At 39.7% G+C, this 27,156-nt stretch overlaps 1 protein-coding gene across 6 annotated transcripts in view; it reads left to right on the top strand.

Moving 5' to 3' along the window:
• Nucleotides 1-27,156, top strand: part of LOC131675209 (inositol hexakisphosphate and diphosphoinositol-pentakisphosphate kinase-like) — a 650,144-nt gene that overhangs the window by 92,142 nt on the left and 530,846 nt on the right. For 5 of the 6 annotated variants that reach the window (XM_058954120.1, XM_058954119.1, XM_058954118.1 and 2 more), the window contains one exon: nt 13,927-14,127. The exons of the other annotated variant lie outside the window; for it this stretch is intronic. In XM_058954120.1, the coding sequence (XP_058810103.1) occupies nt 13,927-14,127 (201 nt within the window). The remainder of the gene's footprint in view (nt 1-13,926; nt 14,128-27,156) is intronic. 6 annotated transcript variants of the gene reach the window in all.

Here is a 27,156-nt window from a genome sequence, read left to right as displayed (position 1 = left end):
GGGCGTGTCGATTTCCGGCGGGCGCGCGCAAATGAGCGGCCATTGCCGAAAACCGTTTGGTGGCGATTTTGTGAGCGGAGAACCCGCTGAGGGAAGGAATAGTGAACTCACTTTAAGTTACTGAAGTGCTTACTCTTGTCGCTCGAACCGTAGAAATAGTCTTCTGTTTACTTGCCTTAGTTCCCTAGACCGAATCAGTTCAAATATTGGAATTGAATTAAGCGTTAGTCAGGGAGCGAAAAATTATAAAGCGGTGAATTAGCCTAAATTCTTTTAATGAACTAAACTATACAGTCTTTGTACAGGCCGAAAGACTTTCACATGCGTATAGAGTTACATTACAATCCAGGGAGAGAGAGAATGAATACAAAATTCAACGCGATTAACGCTCGGCGTGGCTACCTAAAGAGTTATTCGGCGCATGTACTAACTATTTCGCGGTACTATTTACATTATATTATTATTTATATTATTCGTACTCTCGTGGTTCTCGCGTTAATGAGTAAGAATTCGTTTTGTGTGAAAATCGCGGTTAGGGTAGGTAGATTTACCGAGAGTTGCGGTTACGGTGATCAGCCGTAACCGTGCGTAAATCAGCGGATAATTGGAAGCCTTGTTCCTAGGTCGGTATTGTCACTGCACCTATCGCTGTGCTCTAGCTGCTGTCGATGAGTCCCTGCACTTGTCACTGCTGGTAAGAAGGTAGCTAGAATGCTAGACATTAATGCCGTACTATCTTGGAGTAGCTCGCAATATCCTCGCAGAATACTCACTAGCACTTTTAACAACACTCGTGTAATTTACATAAATCGCTAGTTCCTGCGCCTCGAGTGCTGTCGAATCGCGAACGAATCGATACTTTCAATCGATAACCGTTGCAATTTGTACAATAATTTATATTTCAACACATTTAATATACATTACATACACAATTTTTAATTCATAGCCCAAGAATGATAATCCAAGTTTTCTTACGCGCTATATATTATTTCGTCAATTACTAACTTTCATTGACAAAATTGCGAGTTCGAAAATTTCATATGCATCAAATTTTCTCATGATTTATTTGATACAACTGACGATATTATTTCTTGGTAAATAAATATGCATTTAGGTTGATATTCATGATTAACCAATGTTTGGGCGTTTAGGAGCTACGAGATATAAATTATTTTTTCTTCTTAAGAGACGTATGTTCAAGGACCTTGTGATGTTAATATCACCTGTTATTTATATTATTCGTACTCTCGTGGTCTGTCGCGTTAATGAGTAAGAATTTCTTTCGATTTTTAAACTGCTTCTAAATAATAACTTTGAAATAAAATAATAAATAATATATATTATTATATGAGCGAGATTTCAAGGAAAGATAGACTTTACCCTAATTTCTTATGGTGCGAAGTGTCCAATAAGCAGAGCTTAAATCTTTCTTATAAAAGGATGTAATTTAGCCCAAGTTTCTCATAGCGCGAAGTGTTCTATGAGTCGAGCACAAATTACAATAGGAAAGAGAGGATTTGCTCAGTTAATCACTTGAGAGAAAGAACTTAGGTATTAGCCAAGTTTGTTCAATCGCGAGTGTTCACTTTGCAAGGCTAGGAGTGAATACTAGCCTGTGCAAAAATCAGCGTATTTATACATAGCTTTTCCCGCTTATTTTCGCAGGACAGCTCTCTTCGAGTTGTTTACGCAATTGTGAGAAATTATTTTTCCAAATTTACAAGAGAATAAACAGTAATAATGAAATTTTAAAACATGTAAACTTTATAAAAGTAGATATTAATCATTTCTGTATAATTTACAATTATCATAAGAAGTATCGTCAAAAGTTATTAACTAATAATGTTAATAAATGTGATAGCGCAATATTTACAATAAAACAGTAATAAAATTTGACACAGATTAATAGTTTATCACTAGTTGAAGTAATTTATAAAGAGAAATACTCAAATTAGTTAATAACATTTAAATTATAGTAAATTGTCATATTTGTAACGGTTTTTTCTTAAATCTTATAATGCAAATACTCGATTAATTAATTAAGATTAATAAATTATAAATTTGTCATTATTATTAACGCTTTCAATCTATATACAATTATATGTTTAAATTAATTATTAATTATTTTTTTATTGATAACAGTAATAATTAAACTGTTATCAATAAAACCAATTCTTACTCATGTTTCTAAGATATTCATCGTGAATTTAGAGTATCCGCATTATTCTGATAATTAATATTTACAATGTAATAAACAAATTAACTTGGCATATTAAAATTCAATATAATTTAATAATTAAACGCAATTAAAATTATTATAATCTGCAACGGTAGTCGATTTAATTAATCAAACCGTTCGCGATTCTCCTTCTCGCGCGTTAGTTCTAATAGTTAAGAGAGAGAGGGGGCGCGCGATCTTTTGAATAGGCAGTTACGCCTCAGCTGTGAACGCGAATTTACCGCCGATTTGTGTCGCACTTTGTTTTCGCCGAAAAATAAAGTTTCTCTGGGATAAATACTTGCGGGTGTGCAACGACGAAATTGCAGCAGCAAGCAGCGATACAGAAGCAGCAGATTGCAGCTGATATAGGCAGTACAAGGCAGCGCAGCTGATAATCGAGGGGCAGCGGCAGTTGATATTTTTGCAACAACAATTACGGCTGATCACCGTAATTGCACCGCATACTAGGTGCACCTTCCGTCATTATAAGCGATACAAAATACATTCGGTATTTTGTCTATTCGTGATAGCGTTATTTTTTGTATTCGCATCGAGCGTTAGTTCGCGGTATAATTCTAATCTACTCTCTCTCTCTCTTTCTCACCGAATATAACTAATTGTAAAATCCTATTCGAGTGCGTTAGTCTTTCGGCCCTACAAAGACTGTAGTGGTTTTTATTAATTAAAGTCTGTTAAATTTATTCGCTGTTTTCGTCATTTAATTTTTCCTAGTAGCTTAAGTAATTGAAAAAGGCTTAGGTTTTAATCCGATTACATCTAGGGGATTAAGAAGATTAGGAGTAAAGTCGCTCACACTTAAAATTCATCGAATGCCACAAGACACGTGACTTAAGGTGAGTTCAACTCCGTTTAACAGAAGACAACTAGGATAAATCATCTGACGTTAAGGCGAATACACGTACTATCATACGTGTTTAACGGAGCGGCGGTTTGCTCTGCATCGTGGGAGTTTGTTCTTAAATAAATTTTCCATTTTTCAAATAACCTCCCCCGTTACAATTCTAAATCTATGCCCTAAAATCTATATAAAAAATGCTTTGTTTCATCAAAATTACTCTTAATTAACATATTTTAATAATAGCTAATCACTAGAGAGAAATAACTTAGGTATAAGCCAAGTTTATTCAATCTCGAGCGCTCACTTTGCAAGGCTAGGAGAGAATATCAGCCTGTGCAAAAATCAGCGTATTTATACACAGATTTTCCCGCCTGTATTCGCAGGATAGTCCTCTTCAAGCTGTTTACGCAAGTGTGCAAAATCATTTTGTCTTGTTTACAATAAAATAGACAGCACTAACGAAAATCGAAATCATGTAAAAAATACAGAAATTGATATGGATAATATAAACATGATTTCAAAGTTATTAACTAACGAAGATATTTAATACAATAGCGCAAAATTTACAATAAAATAATAAGAATTTTTGCGTATAAAAATAATTTGTCGCTTGTAGATATAATTACAAATAAGAATTACTTAAATTAGTTAATAATATCTGAGTAATAATTAATTTTCGTTTTTTGCAAAATCTTATAATATAAATATAAAATCGGCTAATTAAAATTAATAATAATTCTGACAATATCATCATTATGTACAAAATTAACGCTTTTGATTCATATACTTTTATTTGTTTAAATAAATTATTACTTTTTTATTTATTGATAACAATAATAATTAAGTAGTTATTAATGAAACGAATTCTTACTTATGTTTCTAAGAAAGTCATCTTGAGCTCCGAGTATCCGCTTTATTACGACAATTAATATTTACAAAGTTATAAATAAATTCAATTTGCACATTAAAATTCAATACTATTCAATCGTTAAAAGTACTTGAAAAGATAATAATCTTAATCTATGCCCTAAAATTTATATAAAAAATACTTCGTTTCATCAAAATTACTCTTAATTAACATATTTTAGTAGAATAACAAAACTATTATATCTATACGTAGAATAACGTAACGCTCCTTATATTGTCATGAACTCTTACTCTAATACAATCATATAATACGTGAGGTAGTGCCGTTTAATATACTAATTTATAGACGTAAATTCGCGAGTTTAGCGGGTTGCAGTAATACAGTGAAAATAAGAGAAGAGCTCATAGAAAGGACCGTTACAACCTTCTCTTCTTCAGTGGTCCCCAGTGATGACTTCGTGTAATGAGCAGAGCAATTTTGAACTGATTTCATTATTATTATAGAAGTTATTGATATATTGAAGAAAAAATATTTGGAAGAATTCTTCTTATTATTTAGTTTCTTTATAGTTGTATCTAAATTTGCAGAACTTATTTGATTATTTATAAAAAATTAGAACCACGATAGCTGAGGGACATGTAAATTCGAACTTACGAATTTTCATTTACGAAAGTTCAAAATTCTTTATAACTACATTGCCAGTCAACGTTCAATTGATGTATATATGAAATGTAAGATTTTTATATTCATTAAAAAAAATTATAGAAGTGATTTAGTGATTCAATCGTTTCAGAATTGAATAACCATTACGTTGTGAAAGTTTTGCGTAATTGTAAAGAAGTTTTCTATATCGTTTGTTAACAATAAATAGTAAAAATTAACTTCTTATGGGAAAATACGCAGAGATCAATATTTTTCAACTGTCTAATTAAAAATAATATGCAAAACATCTTTAAAAATCCGCAAAACTTTTCCAAAATAAAACTTATTCAATTCATTCGCAATATATAAAAAAAATAGGTAAAGGTACTTTTTTCAAAGTTATTAACAAAAATATCGTTAAAAATCGTACCTTGGTGCGATGCTGTATCGCTAAATCACTTTTATAAATTCTTTCAATGAATATTGAAACCATACATTTGATATATACATATTTCAGATGTTGAAATTAAATGTAATCATTTATGAAATAATTTGAAATTCTAAACATTTGTAACAGACTTGTCGATGAACGTAACATATTTTATAGCTATAAAGTTTATAATTCTTTAGAAATAAATAAACGTACTTAGCAAAAACTGAATTAAGCTATAAGAAATTACGTAATAAGAGGAATATGTCTAAATTTAATTATTTCAAAATATGAATAAAGTCTTGAATAAAAGTGAAATTAATTTGGGAAGTACTCTTTTTATATCACGGAAATAGTATCAGAAACCATTGAGCAAGCAAATGTTCTTAAACATACCTCTCCTAAGAAAAAATTTAGTTTATTCTTGGGACATGACATTCTTACTAACTACTAAATACTCAAAAAATATTTAATTGATCTTTTTCGTTAATATTTAAAGAGTAGCATGTTTATATGAAAAATTTTCTTCGTACAAAATATTTACCGTCTACATTAGCACATATAGGGACGCCTCGTGTAGAAAAAAAATAGTTTCTCCTTCCGAACTCCGAGAAACCTAAAAATTATTATATTATAATTATATCAATAATGTCTGCGAACGTTGAGTAAAGAAGTCATTATTTTTAATCTGATATATAAAAAACTACTACAGCAATTCTTATGTATTAACCTATTTCAAAAAATACAGTTGAAAACAATCAAAAATACGTAATCCAGCCTAACCCAGCATCCAAGGATATAAATTATTTGGGTTAAGAAACAGTCTATAGGGTATATAGTGGAAGAGGCACACTCTCTATAGTGTTATTCCATAACCGCTCGAGAAAAAAGAGACGCAGCGATGGTTAATAAGAAACGCACGACGAAAGACTAAAAAATTTCGTGAGAGCACCATAATGACACGGCTCTAGGGGTGGTTGATAGGGGATGCAACCCGCAAAACATTTTCTACAGCTTCTAGTAGAACCTAGTTTTAATATAAAATATGTTTGTTTAATATAATTTTGGGTTTATAAAAAATTATAAACGATAACATCGAAAATGTCTTCAATACAGTTGATATACGAGGCTGTAGGGGTGTCTTCGTGCCTAATGCGTTCCATAAAAGGTTGCTATGGCTAGCGGATTTCTCCGCATACTTTCTTTTCACACTTTCTCTTATGCAAAGAGAAAGGGTTTGCGCATCGTCATTCCTTTGTGACGAGAGCAAGCGTTGCGCTTGTTCTTGTTGGTATCTTTCCCCTATTTCCTCTTTCTCGGCAAGGCGCGGTGACCAGCTTTAGGCACATTTAAGAATGCACCTAATGCATGGTCTTTGTTTCAGCCGACAGAGTTTGCCGAGCGAGGCCGAGCCGGCCCGAAGCCATTAAGTGGACGACAAAGAGAGGTATTAGAAAAAGAGAGAGTGAGGGGCGTGCGTGCCCCACGCAGGATTAGGCAGGTGCGCGACGCGTAACCAATTGTCGCATTGGTCGCACGCCGCCTAATAAGTAGGTTAAGTGGGGAGAGAAAGAGCGAGCGAAGAAGCTCTCGATTGCGAAAGCGAACAAGCGGTTAGACGGTTCTAAGTCGATCAGCGGTGCTGACGGTTTTTAGTCGGTCAGCGGTGCAGTTAGTTAGAGTGCAGAGTGCAGAGGGCAGTCGAACGCACACGCCGCCAAAGAGCTGAGACAAGAAGCCAAGAAGAACAAAGGACAAGTGCCTTAATACCAGTATCTTGCCAAGGACGCTACCCGGAAGGAGCCGGCGAAGAGTTGCCCAGCGACCGTTCTCGCATCGGTAAGGTCAAGGCTCGTTCTCTTATTTCTTTCTCTCTCTCTCTCTCTCTCTCTCTCTCTCTCTCTCTCTCTCTCTCTCTCTCTCTCTCTCTCTCTCTCTCTCTCTCTCTCTTCAGCGGTATGACACAGCGAGTAGGTGTAAGGGTCAGGTAGGTAGCAGGACGTGTACACGCCTTGCTACCTGCTTTAATTACGGTCGGTATTAATTTTGTTAAGGTAGCGTACCGTCAAGGCGATCCCTCGCCGGGCAGCCTTTTTCTCTTAGTATAAGTAGGCTAAGTCGGTTTGTTGTCAAGGCGGTCACCTGCCAAGCGACACGTTCTGTATATCGGTTAGATTTTTGTAAGCACGGTAAATTAGTTAATTTGTTCTTCATTCTTGTATTACATAATATGTGTTTAGAACACCGTTGTGTTCAATAGGGTTAAGGCATGTTTATAACACTGTTGTGTTCGTTAGAAATTGAGGGTTTGTAAAGTTTGTAATAATTATAATTATATGGTATGTTCATTTAGCGGTATTTGGAATGATTTGATTTTTAGTTAATTACATTTCATCTTTTCCTCCTTCTCCTCCTCGATTGCTATAACCGAGTGCGTCTCACTTGCCCACCTTTAAAAATTGATAACGAGCAAGTTTCGTTACACCTTAACGACGGGGAAAACCGGTGCATCGGTGAAAGCGACACATGGGACGACGCGCGTGTACTCTAACCCTCTTCGGTTATGTCGCTATCTGGCCCAAAGAGGAGTGGGGATTCTGCCGTGCCAACGTGTCCGAGGACGAAGAGCAGTCAGTTCGGTTCCTTTCAGAAATCTGTCGCCTGTAGATCGCCCTCTCTGCTCAGCCTTCTTAATCGCACAACCTCGTGCCGAACTGTGAGTGACCGCGTCGCTTCGATTATAGTTCTTCACGGATGTGTTTCAATTACGCCTGGACTTACCCGTGTATGAACGCCTTGTTTTCTCGATTAGAAAGAGTATTTCGGTGTATATGGGGTATGTGTACGCTGTATCTGTATGAACGAATTGATCGTGTGGAACCGATCGTGAGCGATGCGAGCGCAGGTGCGCCAATAGCCTAAGATTTCTGCAGACCGACAGCGCTGAACTGAAGGACTAAGGCTCAACAAGATCTTAGTTGAGGACATACGTATTTGGTAACTACTGTGGCGTCATTGACCAGTGGGCCCTTCAGCCCGTACTCAATCATCGGGCTTCAGCCTCTTCAATGGTGACATCATTTGAACTAGGGGCAACGCAGTAGGGCAATGCCCAGGGTCAACGCGTTGGTACTGTGAGTGCCCTTAGATAACGTTTTCCTAGCATGGTGTGCTGTCGTAAGTGTTGGGAAGCGAACGTCTCTTTAGTTTGACTGGTCATTCAATCGATAAAGGTGCGTGCGAACATTACTGAGCTAATGAATATAAATCGGTAATCATAAAAAGGTATCAATTAAGAAAGAGCGCTTACGAGTGTTAATTGTACCAACTATCTGTTCGATGGCTTTTTCCCTCAACTGCCGGCTGAACAGTAGTTGATGTTAAATTTCGTATATTATGATGCAAATGGATTCTTATAAGGGTAGTTTCGGGTGTAAAAATATATAGAGCGATCATTTTAAGGAGCCTATATGCCAATGTATTATCAATCTGGAAGGATAAATTTGGTTATTAGATCGATTTTATTTTTTTTATTTTTTCGTTGCTTTCGAACGTTGCGAACTTCAAATTTATCAAAACATCAGTGAATTAAGAAACCGCATTCCTTAAAAAGCTGATATTATTCAACCAGATCTTATATGCTGTATAATCTTTTCATAGCACCGTAGATTATTACCAGGAAGTTATTGGAGGATATCTTCAACAGCTAGTATGAATAATCAATCTTTAAAAACATGCAAACAACTTTTCAGAATGTATAGAACAAGAGAATTCACGTTAATAAAGTGTCAAGAAGGCAACATAAATATCCTGCGTTCACGTTGTTGTTCCTGGGCAGCGTTAAAAGAAAGATGTCTAATATAATATCGTGGATCATAAAAAGTTCCTTTCGAATTATTAGACAAAGGATAATTTGTGGTTTCAAAATATTCACTCAATTTTATTAAAATTATATGACAACATGAAATTTCATTAATAAAAAATCTGCAGTATATTGTCCTGAAGTATAAAAAATTTTCTAAATATTTTTCAAGTTGGGTTAGACTTATACCTCTGTCATGTACTAAAATATCGATTGATATTTCGAATTATAAAATTTTGCACCGGATTATAAAGTTTCTTCCTCATTCATGATAATAAAATCGATTTTTAAAAAGTCAGCCCTCAGTAAATAACACAGGCCAACAAGGTTTCAGAACCAGAGACCAGACATAGTACACCTGAAGGATTTTAGTGCGCTGAATCCAAATCCGAGCTCAGAATTGCGCTAGCACATCAGGATTTTGAGATATCCTAACCTAAAAGTGCGAAAATCACGTTTTTTGGCTATATTCGGTACCTTCTAACATTGTGAATAAATTTTTTCATGCAAAACTGACAACGGCATCTGAAAGAGCAACTCTTGGCCGACAAAATGCATTACCGATTTTTTTGTCTTTTTCCAGCAGAGATACCGTCAATTAAAATGTGCCATTTATCAATTGATTTATACTGGAGTATGAAAAATCTTGATTTTTTTTTGCAATCTTCAGTAGTAGGAAAAACTTACACCAGCATATAAAGGTCTACCATTGTACTAATTTACGGCGAATCTAGGTGAATTTATTAGATGCACTCTAAAATGGCAGCTATAAATTTAGGGCAGGCTAAGGCAGATGGTTATAACCTAAATGCACTGAAAATCCTATAACTCTAGAACCAGCAACAGATTAACTTAAGTGCGCTATAACCTGCAAGCTCAAAACCATGACAGGATTGCCTAAGTGCGCTATAACCTACACTCAGCTTAAAACCACGATAATTTAACCTAAGCGCTCTATGACTCGCGAGAGGTTAAGCTAAGTACGTTATAATACGCGGCTTGTTGACTCAAGTGCGCTATAACCTGCAAGCTCAAAATCACGGCAAGTTAACCTAAATTCGCTATAACCTGCTACAGGTTAATTTAAGCGCGCTATAATCCGTAACAGGTATATTGAGTACGATATAACTTGCAGGTGAACTTACGTTTGCTATGATCTGCGAGCGCTAAACTCACAACAGGTTAAACTAAATGCAGTGAGCAGTGAGGATCAAGCACAGGACAAATAAATTTAAGTGGACTGTAATCCATAGCATTTCAACCTAAGCTCCAATGTAGTTAGAGAGGTTACACTAAAAAGCTGACAATCTTTAGAATGTATATTCTTAAACCTATAACCGCCAATTCTGTGATGTTATGCTTTCTTTTTGTGAAAACGTTGGCGCTTCATTTCAAACGACCGTTGAAGAGATTTACGTTTGTGACTAGTAGGGTTATTATCATCCCTTTTCAATGACCAGCAGTAGTCGCCCATCATTTTTTCGTCCCACCTTCCTTGGTAGTGTTGTTCCTTTTGTTTAAAGTCTTGGTGAAATCGTTCACCCATCTCCTCACTATATGCTCCAAGATTTTCTGGGAAATAGTCCAAATAAGAATGAAGGAAGTATATTTTAAGGCTCATTAGATGACCCATTTTTCGGAAATTCTGTAACATGTTGGACACAATAGTTTCAAACTGCGGGTCTCGATTATTGCCTAAAAATTTTTCTATAACATCTTTGAAGCTCAACCAAGCATTCTTTTCAACGAGAGTCATGGTTTCGATAAATGTATCATCTTTCATGAGTTTTCGTATATCAGGCCCAACGAAAATGCCTTCCTTAATTTTTGCATCACTCAATTTGGGAAATGTGGCTTTCAAATGATTGAAACATTTACCTTCTTTATTCAAGGCTTTCACAAACTGTTTCATTAAACCTAATTTGATGTGAAGTGGTGGCAGTAATACTCTCTCTCTCTCTCTCTATCAACAAGATCTACGTAGGCGCCATTATGAGAACCTATTTTCCATTCTGTTCTTGTGGGCCATTTTTTTGTTACCCAATGCTTATCTCTTGCACGGCTGTCCCAAAGGCAGAGGAAACACGGAAATTTGGTATTTCCCGACTGCAAGCCAATTATAAGATTTATCATCTTAAAGTCACCACAAACAAGCCAATCGTGAGTCTTGTAATTTATTTTTTCCAGTAGAAATTGAAAACTATTGTATGATTCTTTTAGTGCAGTTGAGTGACCTACAGGAAGTGCCGCATACTCATTTCCGTTGTGTAGTAACACAGCTTTGAGACTTTCTGTGGAAGAATCAATGAAGCCAGTTTTCTGGCTTGTACAAATCTTGGATATACAAGTTAACCAATTCTTCGATGTTATTACAGTACACCATCACATCCTCCATTGTAAAGTACTTTAAGAACGCCTCTTCTCGGTTTCTGTAAATTGACACTTTTGTTCCAGGTAATAATAGCTTCCTTTCTTGGAGTCTTGAAGCATAGAGTTCAGCTTTATCCTTTGGAAGATTGAGGTCTCGAATAAAATCATCTAACGAACTTTGGTCAAAAAGCTTAGGACTCTCGTCATCAGAACTATCTTCAAAAGAGACATCTTCAGTTGTATCAATATCCATCGGTTCAACTTTTGCCGAACCAACTTCTTTTCCGGGTTTACTTACTTTTCCTACTTTGGCTGGTGTTACACTCGCTACCGCAGGGTAGACGATTTTATTTCAATTTTGTTTATTGAAACCCGTTGTATTACATAAGCAGAAGTAACAATCAGTTTCATGGTCCTTGGGCTCACGCCAGATGGTCGGTTCAATAACAGTCATATTGCTGCTATTATCATCCCACTTCAACATAGCAAGTCTGCAAGAATTACAAATTGAAGATGGTACCCATGTCTTATCTAAATTGTCGATCGGAACCTTATAACATTTCATATATAGAGTTTTGATTGAATCATTAATCGATCGTCGATAAGAAGTTGTTTCAAACTTCCCACAAACATAACAAAATGTATCAATTTTTCTTGCACAAGGGCTTGTGGAACTCATTTTTCTTATAATAAATAACAAAGAGGATAAAAAATGTTCTTATGATAAATATTCTTATAATAAATAAAGTAGAAGAAAATAAGATAATAGCATTTACAGGAAATTCAACCGTTAGCCCGCCACTCAAACCTGATCTCTAACACGGAAGGATTAGCATGTCACAAAATCAGTTATCTCAGCTTTCACCTATCTCAGCTTTAGCATACAATCATTCAAGTTACGTAATATTCTACATCATCTATCTACAGAATTTCAAAAACGAATGAAAGATTTCACGGTTTTTGATTCCGCTGATCGTATCGGATATCAGATTTTCGAAACTTATTTTATTCAAGCAATTTGTTTAAACAAATTTTTGCACAATTGAATACTTTTGCAAGTTGCACCTCATTTCCATGGTTTTAGGGGTCACTGATTACGAGTTTGATGTTAGATTTGTGAATTTAGATTTATTTAAACAATTTATTTAAACAAATGTTGCAAGACTCAATGTTTTTGCAAGTTGCACGTACTTTTGCTGATTTTTGAGGTCTCTGGTTATGAATCTGATATCAGATTTGCAAAATGTATTTTATTTAAAAAATTTCTTTAAACAAATTCCTGTATAATAGAATATTTTTGCAAGCTGCACCACATTTCCATGGTTTTGGGGGTTACTAGTCACGAGTTTGATATCAGATTTGTACATTTAAATTTATTTAAACAAATTATTTAAATTTTTAATTCTAATATTTGTCTGTCTGTCACAGGCCGACAAACTTCAGAACCAAAAACTATACATAACGCACCCGAAGAATTTCGATGCGCTAAATCCAAATCCCAGCTTAGAATTGCGCCAGCATGTCAGTATTCCGAGATATTCTAGAAGGCTATAATCTGCGTGGCCATAACCCTAAATCCGTTAACCCAAAAACCCCGACCCCTTAACCTTTAACTGCCCCCTTAACCCTAAATCCGTTAACCCAAAAACCCCGACCCCTTAACCTTTAACTGCCCCCTTAACCTTAAATCCGTTAACCCTGTAGCCCTGAAACCTGTGATGTTATAACCTTCGATGCCGTTACGCAAATCCCTTAATGCCTGAGCCCAGTAATTTGCGCCACAAGGAATCTAGGGCTATTGTATCGCAGGTTACAGGATTCCGAGGTGAAGAAATTCGGGGTTAAGTTGGCAGGTTTTATTGCCGCGCTTGTTATAACCTTCTTCGGTTAAAATATTTAGGGTTAAGGGGACGGGGATTATTTAATCGAAGGTCACAGGGCTCGGGGGTTAAAGAATTTAGGGTTAAGTGGGCTAGGTTTATTCCCCCACAGGTTACAATGCTCCAAGATTAGGGATTTGAGTTATAATAGTCGAAATTTATTGCGTTGCCGTATAAACCAATTGATAAGTAGTACATTTCAATTGACGATAAAAGAAGACATAAACTAAAGATTGTTAGTGCTTTTGTACGATAAGAATTGCTTTTCAGATGCCGTTGTTAGTTTTGCATGAAAAAATTTATTCGCAATGTTATAAAGTACTGAATATAGCCAAAATACGTGATTTTCGCACTTTTAGGTTAGGATATCTCAAAATCCTGACGTGCTGGCGCAATTCTGTGCTCGGATTTGGATTCAGCGTATCAAAATCCTTGGAATATATTATGTCTGGTCTCTGGTTCTGAACCTTTGTCAAATTTTGTTGGCCTGTGTAATTGACCAATAAAAAGTTTAGACCATTGAATATTAACGTTTCGCTACGAATGTTTTTGGATTCCTTAGAATATTAAATATAGATGTTAACTTCATTAAAATCAATACAATGAATCTACTTCATGATCTCGTTTTTTCACCAAAAGTCATTTTATTGAATATTTTGGTTAATTTACAAAGAGCTGATTTTTTACAAATCAATTTTAGTATTATGAATCTGAATTTATATTATATGAATACGACATAGACGTAGATAAAAATCTCGCAAAACTGTTACATATTACATATACTTTTGTTTCAGGGTGAACTAATAAATGCCTGTAATAGCGAGGATGGATTGTCGACTAATAATGAGCTTTCTGGTGAAGGAAAACAAGTTTTGGTGGGAATATGTGCCATGGCAAAAAAATCACAAAGTAAACCAATGAAAGAAATTCTTACACGTCTCGAAGAATTTGAGTATATCAAAATCATCGTTTTTACTGAAGAAGTTATTTTGAAAGTATATATAAAAATAATAATGTTTATATTAGTATAATTATATTTCATCATCAGGATTCTATGTTAATTTGATCTATGGATTATTTTTAAATTATATTAACTAGATTTTAAATATTAACTTATGAAAATGTCGGAAAAAAAGTTGTTTTAGTTATAATTTTTTGGTGCTAGCATTAGATATACATTAGGCAAGAAAAACCCATTGCTATACATTTGTTATATTATTTTTAATGAACATTGTTAGGAAAAAATGTTATAATTAAAATAATTATTATATTAGTTATATTTCTCTGTGATTTGAAGGGCGGTGATATTGTTTAGTTGCCATTAATAGATTGCAGGTTTTAATATCTTACAACTACTTGCAGAGATACACGTAGTGAATGTGATTTTCGAGATGTTCTGAAAGACAATCTTGTTTCTATAAATAGAATCCCAATTTTTGACTCCGAAATCAGAAATAGTGGGAAATTATACGTTTACGTGAAGAATCATATATGGGATCCGGTAAGATTATCCTATAAACTTCTAACTTAAATCCTTTTCTTTTTGCCAAGTGACCTGACACTGTCAGAATTCAGTGAAAAATATTTCAAGCAATGTCTGCTAAACTTCGGTGAATGCCTGTGACCTTGAGCTTAATTTCTTAGGTTAATTTTCAACTGAGCTTATGTAGCCACGGTTAAGACTGTTACGCTGCTAAATTGATAAGTTTTCTCGTTACTGAGTTAAGTAGCTAGTTATAAGTCAAGTTCTTTGGCTGTTTTGGTCAGTGTGAACAATAACCCAATACGAGGTCTGTTGAAAAAGTATCGCGAATTTTGTATGTTTTCAAAAATTATTTATTTATTTATGAATATCTATTTTATCCCCTTCAAAGTAATCCCCCTCGAATATAATGCACTTGTGCTAACGTTTGTTCCAATCCTCGAAGCACTTAAAAAAATCATTTTTTGTGATCTTGTTCAGCTTCTCCATCGATGCCATCTTTATCTCCTCAATCGTGGTGTTGAGTCGTCCTTTCGTGGGCCTCTTCACTTTTGGGAACAGGAAAAAGTCACAAGGCACCAAGTCTGAGGAATATGGTGGCTGCGGCACCATTACTGAATTGTTTTTGGTCAAATATTCACGCACAAGTAAGGATGTCTGAGCAGGAGCGTTATTATGGTGCAAAAGCCAATTTTTGTTCTTCCGCAAATCCGGACGTTTCTGGCGGATTGCTTCGCGCAAATTGTGCATAACTTGCAGGTAATATTCCTTATTGACCGTACTATCTTGTGACAAAAATCCATAATACACCACGCTCCTGTAATCAAAGGAAACGTGAGCAAAACCTTCACGTTCGACCGAACTTGGCGCGCTTTTTTCGGTCTTGGCTCATGCGGCAGCTTCTATTGGGATGATTGAACTTTAGTTTCGACATCATAACCATAAATCCATTATTCATCACCAGTTATGATCCGCTGGAGCAGATTTGGGTCGTCATGGATCGAGTCCAACATCTCCTGAGCAATGTTAACGCGATGCTGTTTTTGATCGAAATTGAGCAGTTTTGGCACGAATTTCGCGGTGACCCCACTCATGCCCAAATCATTGTTTAAAATCGAAAGGTATGAGCCAATCGATATATTTAGATCCTCAAAAACTTCTCTAACGGTGATTCGGCGATTGGCAATACTATTTTCTTCACTTTATCAATGTTTTCGTCTGTTGTTGACGTGCACGGGCGTGCGTCACGTTGTTCGTCATTCACAACTTCTCGGCCATCAGAACATTTTATACCACCGATAAACGTTACTTTGGTCCAAGGTAGCTTTACCATATGCCACAGTCAATATTCGGAATGCGTCCGCGCGCTTTATTTTGTTTTTCACACAAAATTTGATACAGATTCTTTAATCCATTTTTTAAAATAGGCAAAAACCGAAGACGAGCCAAAACACATCCAAGCAAAACAGCGTCAAAAATTAACTAAACAATCAAAATGGCCGACCTTGTCAGCACAAGTAAGGGGCATGAGTACCAACATAACGCTACAAAAAAATAAAAAATCAAAATTACGTAGCCCGCGGAAAGGATGCCCAATATCGTGCAAGCGAGAGTCGGAGTTGATAACTTGACAAGAAGAAATGGACAGTGGGCACCGCTAGACGGTGAGGAAATAGCGGATTTTCCCGTACTGGAATTGAACTACTTGCAAGATTTAGCTATTAGAACGTATCAAATCAAGCTTTCTCCGTCTTATATTCAAGATAAACTGGTTAGAGACAATGATGAGCACTTCGAAGTTGATTAAAACATCAATGAACCAGGTTTTCTTAGAGTACGACTATTTTCAAGGTTTCGCAATGCAGTCAGGCATCAGATATTTATCTCATATCAAGTCCAGAATAACGACGACCAGCAGAATGAAAATGGTGATGAACCGATTTTGGGTTACTATTGTACCTGCCAAAGTGGTGCACGTACTCTAGGTTCATGTGCGCATGTTGCTAGTGTTTTATGGTATCTTGGATTTGCACGACATCAGCCTAATATCAGATACTGAAGCATGTATAAGTATATGCACGTACGTAAATATATACATAGTTTAAAAAACCCGAGTCACCTATTTCTTACTGTGTATAAAATATCCTGCGAAGTTCAACTTCGGGGACCTGTACATCCTGAACCATCAACTTTTGAGCTTTGAGCCCATGGACACTTTTGATCTATGTGCCAAGATCTGCCAAATAGCTGAGTTTCAAAAATTTTGACCGAAAGCCATTTCCCATAAGGATAGTGCGGGGTCCTTTATTTATTGTATGCCAATTTTCAATAGTCCTCAAGTATTTGTTCATAATAGATTTAACTTCATTCCAGTTATTTCTGCTAAAATAATAATAATGGCTGTATCATCCGAAAAAGAGGCAATTACGTAATTAGGTATTTATACGAGAGAACTTATCGATAGACACACCATCAAAAGGAAATGTACTAATAAACATTTAGTAGAAATCCTAGATAGGATTGTTTGAATGTATTTTGAGATAACGAGAGCGTGTCTAAGGAACCGCTCATAAAAGCCATTTAATATAGCAAAATCACTATATCTTTTTGTTATAATTTAATAGAAAATTAACTAAGGCTACCTTTTGTTAGATAATTAAAACACTCGCGCACACTCTTTGTTTGACGTACCGTTGCAAATCAAATAGGCTTGTGAAAACTTGCAGCAATGTTTACACCCTCTGGATACAGTCCTCATCGACCTGGAGCTGCGCATAAATGGAACTAGAGCCAAGCAAAGCGCGAGTGCGCAACTAAATGTAGGGCGAGTACAGCGTATCCGGTTTTGACCAAAAAAAATCGGCCATTGAGACATTGAATCTATTGGACAGAGAAAAAAGGCGGTGTGCATTGATCACAAAAGTGATGTACCATGTTACACAGTGTGCTACCCACAATAATGATGTCACCGACCACCCGCTCCACAGCCTATTTATAGACAACGAGGTAGTTGCCAAACTCAACCTTTTCAAGAAGTTATATTCGAGTATCGTAAAGAATGAGATAAGTCAGTTTTTGTACTCAGACAATCTGTCAGTCTCATAAGATCTCACTGAAAGCTTGTCGAAAAGAAACATGGTATAAAGAGCAATCGAGTTTTTAAAAGCTTGGATTCGCGGACTCGGATAGCGAAACACCATAGGTTAAATTACGATGAGACTACCGATTTTGATGAGGTCGGTTTAATAGATTGATGTAAGTAGATAGATATGTTGATGAACGGGTACAGATTGGCCTAACTGTAAGTACCAATAGGACTATGATTCCTTGAGACTCAATCGTGAGGGCCAGTTTAAGTGGAGTCTATGAAAGAAGGAGTGAGTGATTGCATCTTCTAAGGGAATAAAGGGAACATAGCCGACAGCGAAACAAACGCAAACATTGTGAGCCACTTGGAGTGATTTTATGCACGTTTTGTCCAAGTGCATGTAGATCACAGAGACACATGCAAAATACGGTTAGATCAATGACTTAATAAGGTATTTCTTGATCGTAATTGATAAAGCTTTTTTATAGAACAATAGAGAATTTAATGAAATGTTGATTTTTTAATAATATAGTTGGTATGTTGCTTTCATTGCAGATTTGATAAAATTATAAAGCTCGGAATTTTTACAATAAAGGAAAAAGAAATCTCGTGACAATTCATTATAATTTTCGGTATGAAGTATAGGTCAATACTGGATGTGTACCATTCGCTACCAATAATGATAACCTGTATCTTTGCTGCAATGATCTATAATCAAATTTGAAAAGTTCAATCGACCATCGGCTATGTATCAAGTTGAGCCCTTCTTAGACTTATAATAATGTCTTTAGAGTAGTGCATAAACGAAATGGCTTGTAAAAAATAGTATTTTGGCAGGTCATTGATGAAAATAGTAGTGGTCCAAGGATACTTCCCTGGGAGGCCCTGTTTGAGATCTGAGCCATTCCAAAACAGTTCCATCATAAAAAATAACGGTTTGTATTCTATCAGCCACATAGTTAAAAAAACTACCTTAATGCCTTATCTCCAATCTTTACATTTCGAAACTTGTGAAGATAAACGTTATGCGGAATGGTCAGAAGTTTTATAGAAATCAAACAAGACCATGATCGTGATCATTCTCCTTTTAATTGCATTCCATCTAGAAGACACTAGCTGAGTCTAAGTAAGTGGCTTTTCTAAGGCCAGTCTATCTAGGATCGAGGAGTTAGATGTATTCGAAGTAGTTTATCAATGGATGATGCACCAGTCGCTCCAAAACTTTGGATACTTCAGCAAGCTATCCTGTTGATCTGGTGTCTGAGGGATTTGGGGATTTAATTTTAAGAAGGTTTTTTCCAAATTGAAGAAAAAGTACACGTTTGAATAGATTTATTAAATATTATTGTAAAACATGGCGCTATAGACTCTGAGGCGATTAACAGAATTCTGGCTGTAATGTTATTTATTCCTTTATTTATTGATATTATAGATGCTATATATCACTGACTTCTTTATTTTTGACCAAACTGATATTGAAAGGTGGAAATGAATAAAGGATTTCTAGTAATTTGTTTAATATCATCTCGAAAGTTTCAAACGTGACTGAACGAGATGGATTTACTATGCTTATATAATGTTTATTGAGATAATCAAACAAAAAGCACAGCAGTGAGGAAGAGAAAGGCTTCCTTGACAGATGAATCTCATAATATATGCGCTACTTTAGTTTGAGATTATTTGTCTGATCAACATTTTGAGTATGTATGTGCAAATTTTTAACAATGTCCAGTTTATTTAATATCTGGTTTTTCAGTGAGTTGTAGAGCTGCAGATCTCTAGAAAGTTAATAGAGCTTAGCTCGTTTATATACTGTATTTATTGCTCGATACGAATCCATATATCGTCAGTAATCCGGGACTTTTTTTTGGAGGAAGAGTGATTGTGCGGGCAGGTGCTAATTGATCATAGACTGCAAGCACGAACATCATTAAAGCACCCTCCATAACGTCGACGGAGGTTACAAATTTTTTGATCAGAGAGCCATAATAAAGACATGAAATAGAATTTGAGAGATATTCAGAGATCAGTTTAAAAAATCCACGGCTACTGGCGCCACTGAATCATGAGTTTTGAATCTATAATCTTTAGAATCTATAATTAACGGCAAATGATTAACCTGATCAAAATCCAGCGGTTTGAACACCAGCACCGCAGCTCCATGAAGCAATTGAAAGACCATGCATGAGCAACTCGTATTCATCTACGATCGAGAATTAAGCGTCACGCATGCGTTTCTCATGCATCAACTGATCGAATTTAAAGATAATAATCTCGTGTTAAGCATTATCGCCTTCCGCACAAAAATCAGCAGATGTCTCATTCAGTATAATACGACTCGACAAGAAAAGGGAGTAATGGTTTAAATCAGCTGAATCAATTGAAATACTAATAGCCGTGGGATTGTGAACGTTGGAAAAGTTGAAGGTGCGCTTTTGTAAGGCGTTTTAAGATAGTTAAGAGGCTGAAAAAAGAGTGATTAGGTAGGAGAAGCTAGGCGCATTTTAGCGAGTAGCGCATCAGAAATTGTTGTCAACGGCTGTGTCAAAAGGGTAGTCGTTAAATTGGACAGGGACGTGGTCTCCTTATGCGAAGTGTGAGACTTGCAATAAAATAGAAAGCTTTCTGCGATTCTGGTAGGAAATCGGGTGATACGTAGTTTATGTGGTAAAGTGTATAGAAGTTACTACAGAGAAGAGAGCTGTCCATCCGTGACAGGAGCCTATCACACTTCGTGCAATTGACTAAATATATGGGCAAGTCCACACAATCTTTAATTTCCGAGAAAAATCAGAAAAAATAATTTTTTTAGTGGCATACTAATGAGTTTTGATATATGTCTTTTGTTGGTATTGAAGGTCAACATTTCATACACGTTAATTATTTTATTATTGATAACTCCTACATAAAAATCTGAAATTAATTTTTTATTTATCCACGATGAATAATTTCCCAAAATTGGAAGCATCTCACTGTCCGTAAGTTCATAGCACGACTTACAACACAGAAGAAAGTCAAAGTCGCTCAACCGATTTGTTTACATATTTCGCACTAAACTTTTCACACTATTGATTTAACTTTTCACACTGTTTCTATCTCGCACTGTCTCCTAGATGTCGTGGATTATAATGTTATATCCCTTTGTACGTGGGCTTGGATGTCCCCTTGGATGTGTGCCTGGATTTTCCCTTGTATGTATTCCTGGGCTGGGTTGCCTCACAGAGGTACTATGGAGAATTCTGCTGCTAGGCTGGTGAACTATTTGACTAGTTGAGTAGCGGCGATGCACCATTTTTTATATCGAGGGTTGGAGCATAAGAGCGCTTTCTGACCCTCCCACTTGTCTCAAGGGAAGGGGACAGAAATAGCCCGTGAAGTGTCACTCCCAAACGCAAATTACTTACAACAGGGTTGGAATGTGTGACGTTATTACACAACACGATGCCAGATGAAACTTGTTCAGTAAACAGAAAACAAGTATCAGTAACCATCGTGTTGTAAGTAAGCCAATGGCAAGGTTCGACTTGTCGTCGAGCTGTATTGTAAGGATAGGATAGAGTCAAACATTTATAATTCTTGTTTACAAAACGGTGATGTCACACATTCCTTGGCTTTGACAACTTGGTTTGGCTCGAAAAATGATCAAATTAGCAATTTAGAAAAAAAGAAAAAAAAGAAGGAAAAACACCCCGCAATCAGGCCAAGCAGCCTAAACAGTCATTATATATATGATTGTTCGGGCCGGAATGCACGTCGCAAGGTCAGTTTTGCCAAAATTTATTTTGGCCTACTGCATAACAGGAGGTCGTGACGTCACTCGGAGAGAATTTGCACCGGTTTCACCTAAGGGTCAACGATTGTTCATAAACTTGTTTTCTGTTTTTTTTAATGTTTTAATAACACTTTTGTTTTCTTCTTTTGTATTCCTATTTTTGCTACTTGTTCCAACTCGCCTGGTAACGTCAGCAAACAGGTTACTACGTCCTCTGCAGACTTCAAGAGGGCAGCACTTCTCAGCGAGCACAATGGTTTTCGTCAGCGATCGCAGAGGTGGGAGTAACTTTGGTACCCCTTCCATAGACCCATTCACTGGAGTGGGAGACGGCGTCGAGGCGCTCACCAGAGTTGATGCCTGAGAGACGGACGAGCTGACCAACCAGTTCTGTTCCTGATCACCAACGGATCGGTCATCTCTACTTCCGGCTCTCGACACGGCGGTGATAGTGAGTTCTCGGTGTGTTCATCACTGGGGTGTACAACGCTTCCCCCTTCTTCTCCCCTGAGAACTGGTCGAACAACCGGCGAACGCTCCAGCATCTGCTTCACAACGATTCCTCCGGCAACTGTCCCTGCTCATCTTCGTGACAGCCCTTGGCGCCTGATCACCTGATGTGACAGTGACTTGTCTGGTCGCTCGTGTCAAGCAGCGCTGTCGTCCCCCGGTTGGAAGCCTCTCAGTCTGGCGAGGAGATCGCGGTTGGCGTTCGCATCTGGGTGATTCTCACGGGAGAGCCCTTCTATCATCTCTGTGTGGTCTCGCGATTTCGGGAAAGTGTTTTCATTCATTTTAATTATACTCTCTTCATTGTACCAAAGAAAAGGTGAATAAATCTAGGTATTCCGTACGACGGTGACATCTCTCATATCAGCGACCCTATCACTCCTCGATCAAATCGGCATTTCCTAGCGAGCGTGATTTCTTTAGAAGAAACCGATCGACTAAAAATAACCTCGAGAACATTTGGTCCTTCGAGCCGGATTACGGAGTGAGTTGTGTGTTGTTGTTAGTGCGTTTGTGTGACAAGTGACCTTCACCACTATGGAGGATTCGTCGGCTTCGCTGTTGGAGCAGTTGGAGACGGGCATACACATCTCCAACATGATTATAAACACCGACAAAAAAGGTAAGGCTGACCAGACTTTCGAGCATCTCTCCAATAGGTTGCAGCTCCTGGAAAGCTACTGGAAGACGTTCGCGGGCAACCACGGCAAGGTCTGCCGAGAGAACGCCGGACTAGCAAAAGACCATCCGTACTTCACTCGTAGTCAATTCTACGAAATAGAGGATGCTTACGTGACTGCCAAAACGGAGCTGACAGCTCGCTTGGCCCGCTTAACCTCTGCGAGAGACGGAGACCGAGGAGCAAACGCTGTAAGCGCCTCCTTGGTACAGATATTACCTACACCTCCCTCTCTCCCATCACTAACATTACCTACGTTTAACGGGGATCAACGAAACTGGGAATCCTTCAAGGAACTCTTCAGTTCCATGGTGAAGGACGTTCCTCACATAGCCAATGTACAGAAGCTACAGCGATTACTATCTTCATTGGAGGGCAGCGCAGCCGCGCGTCTCCGAAACATCCCGCTGGTGGGGACAAATTTCGAGGTGGCCTGGAACATTCTGTTGAAAAGTTACGATAACAACAGAATTAAGCTCGCAGACCACCTGAAGAGACTTCTCTCCATGCCACCCATGGCTACACGCTCCGCTCCAGAGATCACGCGTCTGCTGGACACTGTAGAGGAAGCCACGAGGTCCCTAATCTCTCTTGGCCGAGACGTCGACCACTGGGATGATTGGTTCATCCAATTAGTCGAGCTACGACTAGACAGCCAAACACGTGAAGATTGGGAGAAGTCACTGGAGCATCAGGATGACTTCCCCTTGTACAAGGATCTCAAATCCTTCCTCGAGCATCGGTCTCGGACGCTGCAAGCTTCCAGTACTATGGAGGTCGAGCATCCCAGCAACCGAGCTTCGTCCAAGAAGCCTCCTCACGTCACTCGAGCCCACTCGACCCATACGGCTCGGGACCGGCAGTCTGCACCAGGAAAGGCCACTCTACGATGCGTTCTCTGTCGGGAGCAGCATCGGGTGTTTTGGTGCCCGAAGTTCAAGGATCTCTCCTTGGACCAACGAAAAAGGTTTGTTCGTCAGCATAACCTGTGCTACAATTGTTTAGGTCAAGGTCATGGCGCCGCTTCTTGTCCCTCCGTGCATCGCTGCAAGACTTCCGGCTGCGGCGCATCTCACCACACCCTCCTGCATGAGGGTGCGGCTACCCGTGGCACTAGTGACCCTTCCACCGGAGGAGAACCTTCGGCATCGACCGGTGTTGTCTCCCTACACTCGGGTACACGTCACTCGGGAGTCGTGCTACTTGCTACGGCGCAGGTGGCTATTCAGTCATCTTCCGGCAGGATTGTCGTCGTGAAAGCACTCCTGGATCAGGGCTCTGAGACATCCTTCCTCTTTACAAGAGTCGCTCAGGATTTGGAGCTGCCTAAACGACGCTCTTCCACGCTCGTCTTCGGCCTGGGAGCCCAACACGGGATGAGGCCGTCAGGTGAAGTTGACGTATTACTACGATCGATTACCTCACCTTTCGCTTTACGTTTCAGCGCCCTGGTGTTGCCCAAGCTCACCTCCTTACTACCAAGCAAACCAGTCGTTCGAGCTTCTTGGACCCACTTAGAAGGCTTGACTTTAGCCGATCCGGAGTTCGACAAAATGAGTCGGGTTGACTGCATTTTGGGAGCGGACGTTTATCCCGGTCTCATCCTTGATGGTCTTATAAAAGGTGGTCGTAATGAACCCATCGCTCAGCGGACTACACTAGGTTGGGTCATCAGTGGCTTAACACCATCACCTGCCGAAGTGCCCCCTAGCCTAGTACGCTGCCACACAGTCGACACGGACTACCATAACGTCGCAAAGGAGCTCCGCAGGTTCTGGGAGCTGGAGGAGATCCCACCAACGAGATTGCTCTCGAGAGAGGACCAAGCCTGCGAAGATCATTTTTCGAGCACTCATGTGAGAGACCCCTCAGGTCGTTATGTCCTGCGGCTTCCCTTCTCTCGCTCCCCGAACTTGCCGAGCACCTTCGCGATAGCCAGAGCCCGCCTTTTGGGCACTGAGCGCCGCCTGGTTCGCAAGCCCAACGAGCAGAAGGCCTACGTTACTTTTATGAAAGAGTACGAGGACCTTCATCACATGGAGCGCATCGAGAAACCTGACCTTGATAAAGAAAACTACTACTATATACCTCACCACACGGTCTTCAAAGCCGACGGGAGCGGAAAGATTCGTGTAGTTTTCAACGCTTCACAAGACGCCTCCAACGGTCTCTCCCTCAATGATTGTCTACACGCCGGACCGAAGCTCCAGAGAGATATCTCCGTCATACTGACTCGCTGGAGATACTACCGCTTCGTGTTTTCAGCAGACATCGTCAAGATGTTCAGACAATTCCGCATTCATCGAGAAGATTCTGATTGGCTGAGAATCTTATGGCGATCCAGTCCAGACGGTGCTATTCAGCACTACAGGCTCACCACCGTCACCTACGGAACGGCTTGCGCTCCATTCCAAGCCATACGAGCCTTGCTCCAGTTGGCCTCAGATGAGCGATTGAAGTTTCCAGTGGGAGCATCGATTTTAGAGCGCAACGTCTACGTGGACGACGCCTTGGCCGGAGCTGATACGCTGGAGAACGCCAAGGACGCACGTGATCAGTTGGTCGGCATCCTTCACTCAGCCGGCATGGAACTCGATAAGTGGTCTTCAAATCACCCTGCGTTGCTGACCGGGCTGAGCGACGTGTCTGCCCAAGACCTGCCTATCGACGCCCCAGATGTGGTCTCCACCTTGGGACTTCTCTAGTCCCCTAGATCGGATGCCTTCAGATTCCGTGTCAACCATGATGAACTGAAACCCCCAACTACCAAAAGAGCAATTCTCTCCATCGTCGCACGTCTCTTCGACCCTATGGGTTGGCTAGGCCCAGTCCTTATCCGAGCTAAGATACTCAATCAAAAGCTCTGGCTCCAAGGATGCAACTGGGACGATCCATTGGATATTTCTTCACAGGAGGAATGCGATCTGTTCTGCCGGCAGCTCCGTGACGTAGAAGGGATCTCGATTCCACGATTCCTAGGTCATGCGGCTGAGACACGCTGGTACCTACATGGTTTTGCCGACGCCTCCGAACGAGCATATGGGGCTTGCCTGTATTTCGTCACTCAGGACGACCACGGAGAGTGGAAATCCACTCTCATCACAGCGAAGACAAAGGTAGCGCCCATCAAGTCAGTCAGCGTGCCTCGCTTGGAGTTGTGTGCGGCTCTCCTCCTGGCCAAGTTAGTGGCTTCCCTCCGCCCACAATTGCATCCTGAACCAATCCGTACTTTCTGCTGGTCGGACTCAACAGTGGTCTTAGCCTGGATCCGAGACCACCCCTCTCGCTGGCAGACGTTCGTAGCCAACCGGGTTAGCGAGATACACGGCCTCATCCCACAGACGCATTGGGGTCACGTCAGGACGGAGGAAAACCCCGCGGACGCCTCCTCTCGTGGACTTTGCCCAAGCGAGCTGCGAACCAACCGGCTGTGGTGGCATGGACCCTCGTGGCTACTCAAGGACTGGTCGAGATGGAAAGCCGAGGAGTGCGAATTCGTGTCGACGCTAGAAGCGCGACCACCCCGCCAGGTGCTAGTACATCATGTGCAGCCAGAAGGGGACTTCCCCTTCACTCGCTTCTCCTCCTGGCATCGACTCATACACACCGTCGCTTACGCCCTGCGGTGGTTGAATCGCCTTCGAAGGGTCCCATCACAATACCCTTATCCGGGATTGGAGGCTCGGGAGATCCACGCAGCAACCAGCTGCGTCCTGCGTCTGGTCCAGCGAGAGGCGTACAGCGAGGAATTGCACTGCCTGTCGAAGGGTGCTCCTCTCCCTCGAGCGTCAACGATTCGTCGTTGTTCGCCCTTTCTCCATGAAGACGGAGTCTTGAGGGTGGGCGGTCGCCTCCAAAACACAACCTTGCCGTTCGAGGAAAAACACCCCGCTATCGTCCCACGCAAGAGCCATCTCGCAGCACTCATCTTGCGAGATACGCACCTAAATTCACTTCACGGCGGTCCACAGTTAATGCTTAGCTGTCTGAGACGTCGATTCTGGATCCCTCAGGTGCGCAGCGACGTTCGGCGAGAGGTGCGAAGATGCACCCGATGTGCACGATTCCAGGGTCCTCTGCTGGAGCAACAAATGGCCCCTCTCCCCTCAACCAGAGGAACACCGAGTCGCCCGTTTTCTACCTGCGGACTGGACTATGCAGGTCCATTCCCCATCCGGATGTGTAAAGGTCGCGGTCAACGTGCTACCAAGGGCTACCTGGTCATTTTCGTGTGCTTTGCCACGCGTGCGATCCATTTGGAGGTAGTCTCGGACTTGACCACGCAAACCTTTCTGTCGGCCTGGCGTCGTTTTGTCGGTCGAAGAGGACTGTGTCGCTCGGTTTGGTCGGATAACGGCACGACCCTCCAAGGAGCCGACCAGGAGCTGAAGCGTCTCTTTCATAGCGCCGCTACTTTCAGCAAGGAGATTGCTGAGACTCTGGCAAACGATGGAGTCACCTGGAACTTCATACCTCCGAGAGCGCCGCATTT

Source organism: Phymastichus coffea, unplaced genomic scaffold, assembly GCF_024137745.1.
Source record: "Phymastichus coffea isolate CEN01 unplaced genomic scaffold, Cenicafe_Pcof_1.1 PCOF00017, whole genome shotgun sequence".
In the NCBI taxonomy this organism is placed as follows: domain Eukaryota; kingdom Metazoa; phylum Arthropoda; class Insecta; order Hymenoptera; family Eulophidae; genus Phymastichus; species Phymastichus coffea.
Note: the sequence above shows the minus strand (reverse complement) of the source record. Positions and strands in the feature narration are given on the sequence as shown.